Source organism: Mandrillus leucophaeus, unplaced genomic scaffold (assembly GCF_000951045.1).
Source record: "Mandrillus leucophaeus isolate KB7577 unplaced genomic scaffold, Mleu.le_1.0 Scaffold1, whole genome shotgun sequence".
Taxonomy (NCBI): Eukaryota; Metazoa; Chordata; class Mammalia; order Primates; family Cercopithecidae; genus Mandrillus; species Mandrillus leucophaeus.
In genome coordinates, this window is record NW_012098097.1 from 5,831,091 (window position 1) to 5,834,628 (window position 3,538).

At 41.7% G+C, this 3,538-nt stretch overlaps 1 protein-coding gene across 6 annotated transcripts in view; it reads right to left on the bottom strand.

Annotated features, from left to right (window-relative positions):
- Positions 1 to 3,538, bottom strand: part of FAM104A (family with sequence similarity 104, member A) — a 25,576-nt gene that overhangs the window by 4,530 nt on the left and 17,508 nt on the right. For 3 of the 6 annotated variants that reach the window (XM_011966208.1, XM_011967587.1, XM_011968317.1), the window contains exon 3: positions 821 to 883. The exons of the other annotated variants lie outside the window; for them this stretch is intronic. In XM_011966208.1, coding sequence (XP_011821598.1) covers positions 821 to 883 — 63 coding nt within the window. The remainder of the gene's footprint in view (positions 1 to 820; positions 884 to 3,538) is intronic. 6 annotated transcript variants of the gene reach the window in all.

A 3,538-nucleotide genomic window follows, 5' to 3' on the forward strand; every position in this document is an offset into this window, starting at 1 on the left:
AAAAAAAAGAAAACAAAAAAGTTATCTGGGTGTGGAAGCTCGCGCCTATAGTCCCAACTACTCAGGAAGCTGAGGTGGGAGAATAACTTGAGCCTGGGAGGCCGAGGTGGCAGTGAACCAAGATTGTGCCGCTGCACTGCAGCCTAGGCAATCGGAATGAGGCTGTCTCAAAAAATATAAACAAAGACTGGAAAGAAAGAATGAAATCACAGTAGTTTTGTTAGAACAGAAAGATTATAGCTGCTTGGTTTTTTCTACACTTTAACTTCTTTGCAATGTGGTTATTATTTATTTTTATTATAAAAATGTATAAATTAAATAAAATGCTGTTTACAAATACATATTTTAAAGTGATTTTTAAAATCCTAGTTCTATCCCTTTTTTGACCAAAAATTACATCCAATAATATGCATATAGATAACTTATCCAAAACAATGAAAACAAGCAATGTTCACAAAGCTGCCATCATTAACAAGACTGAAACCAAGACTTGTGATGGTGCCGAGGCCATTGGAGCTATGGCCACATACCCCATTGCCTATAGGTAGCAGGAGACAACCCCTCTTTCTAGAATAAAAAAAATAAAAAATAAAAACCTCATGAAAGAATGATAATGGGCTGGGCTGATGAAGTCAGATAGCAGCATTTGCAGCAGCTGCAACTGTATTTACATAGAGGCTTAAGAAGTCAAAGTCAAAAACACAAATTGTATTCTACAAAGGCCTCTCCTAACCTAGCATAACAACATAGAATGGCCACTTGCGCCTTGCGAATCACAAATATTTAACAAACAGGTAACTACACTCAATAAGAAACCCACCACGCAGAACGCTTTGTTTCCTCTTAGTCTGTTTTCTTTACTGTTTCTCAATACAGGTACTGTCTGAAAATCAAGGCAAGAACTACAATCAGTTTCTAGTAAGTCAAGTTTTCATCTCAAATTATATCTATGTCATACTATAATAGCACAAGGGTGATGCTACTCTGAGAAAAGGCAAAAGTTCTTTAAATAGATTAGGGAAGATGTCTGTACATAACTTTTTTTTTTCAGGGTTAGGTAGATTTGCAATTTCCAGTGCATTTAAAAAATCGTGGCCGAGCGCGGTGCTTCATGCCTGTAATGCCAGCATTTTGGGAGGCTGAGGCAGGCGGATCACGAGGTCAAGAGATTGAGACCATCCTGGCCAACATGGTGAAACCCCGTCTCTACTAAAAATACAAAAATTAGCTGGGCGTGGTGGTGCGCGCCTGTAGTCCCAGCTGCTTGGGAGGCTGAGGGAGGAGAATCACTTGAACCCGGGAGGAAGAGGTTGCAGTGAGCCAAGATCATGCCACTGCACTCCAGCCTGGCAACAGAGCAAGACTCTGTCTCAAAAAAAAAAAGGTTTACTGAGCCTTATTTATAATGGCTAAAAACTGGAATGACCTAAATGTCCAATAAATAATTAGTTTAATTATATTACATCCATTATATACATATATGATGAAATTCTATTCAGCCATTAGCAATGGTCATAGAGATGTACATACTCTAACATCAAAGTCTTTAGCATCATTTTTTACATCATTTCAGTTCATACTAAACAGTGTATATAGTATATCAGTTGATTCTTAAAATGTTTTTCTCAAATGTATAATACATATATTTATATACACCAAAAATCTGGAAGGATATATATGACAAAATATTTAGGATTTGGATCTTCTATTTTATTTTAAAATTTATTTTCTAAAGTATCTACCAAAAATCATTTCTTTTGAGGAAGAAACTGATCATGAGTAAGTAGCTAAAGAATGCTACCATGGCCGGGCACGGTGGCTCAAGCCTGTAATCCCAGCACTTTGGGAGGCTGAGACGGGTGGATCACGAGGTCAGGAGACTGAGACCATCCTGGCTAACACGGTGAAACTCCGTCTCTACTAAAAAATACAAAAAATTAGCCGGGCGTGGTGGCAGGCACCTGTAGTCCCAGCTACTCGGGAGGCTGAGACAGGAGAATGTCGTGAACCTGGGAGGCAGAGCTTGCAGTGAGCTGAGATCCGGCCACTGCACTCCAGCCTGGACGACAGAGCGAGACTCCATCTCAAAAAAAAAAAAAGAAAGCTACCATGGCCGGGTGTGGTGGCTCACGCCTGGAATCCCAACACTTTGGGAGGCCAAGGAGGGCGGCTCACGAGGTCAGGAGATTGAGATCATCCTGGCTAACACGGTGAAACCCTGTCTCTACTAAAAATACAAAAATTAGCCAGGCGTGGTGGCGGGCGCCTGTAGTCCCAGCTACTTGGGAGGCTGAGGCAGGAGAATGGTGTGAAACCAGGAGGCGGAGCTTGGAGTGAGCTGAGATTGTGCCACTGCATTACAGCCTGGGTGACAGAGGAAGACTCTGTCTCAAAAAAAAAAAAAGAATGCTACCATGGGCCAGGCATGGTGGCTCATGCCTGTAATCCCAGCATTTCAGGACGCCAAGGCAGGCATACCACTTGAGGCCAGGAGTTCGAGACCAGCCTGGCCGACATGGCGAAAACCCCGTCTCTACAAAAAATTTAAAAATTAGCTGGGCGTGGTGTCGCATCCCTGTAGTCCCAGCTACTCAACAGGCTGAGGCAGGAGAATTGCTTGAACCTGGGAGGCAGAGGTTACACTGAGCTAAGAAGGCACCTACTGCATTCCAGCCCGGGTGACAGAGTGATACTCTGTCTCAAAAAAAAAAAAAAAGAATGCTACTACGAAACCAAGTAAGGTCTTCAATTATATTTAACTTCAAAATGGAGACTGAAAAGTATTGATATTGCCAATATGATTTTGAGAAGATTGTTTCACCTTAACTACCTCTAAACTTCTAAAGCTGCTTCAGTTGTATTCACTTGCATTGAGCAAGCCAACAATAGTTTTAAACTATCGATGCTTTGGTTTCTATTTTCTGACAATTCAGACCAGTTTTCTCACTACTGGGGAGGCTTAGGGAGTGTCACACAATCTATAGATGGACCAGGATTTTTCAAATTGAAAGTGAAACCAGCATAAAATTGGTGGGTTACAACCAGCATTAAAAAAAAAAAAAAGGAAAACAAAGTGTGCGACATAAGGATATTGTTCTGTGAAGTTTTCTTTCAATTATTCACAAATATATTTGGTAGGTACTGGGTTACAAAATAAAGCATTTCTATGGAACAGGGTCAAAAAAATTTTTTTAAGTTACTGTAGTTGATCTTAACACTGTCAGACAACAAAGTCATCTGCTTTATGGGATAAAGGAAAGACCATTCTTCACTTCTAACCCAAAAGGCATAAAACTAAATTTGAAGTCTGTATCAGTGCCTTAAGATATACACAGAAGTAGGCCGGGCGCGGTGGCTCACGCCTGTAATCCCAGCACTTTGGGAGGCCGAGGCTGGCGGATCACAAGGTCAGGAGATCAAGACCATGGTGAAACCCCATCTCTACTAAAAATACAAAAAATGAGCCGGGCGCGTTGGCGGGCGCCTGTAGTCCCAGCTACTCGGGAGGCTGAGGCAGGAGAATGGCGTGAACCCAGGA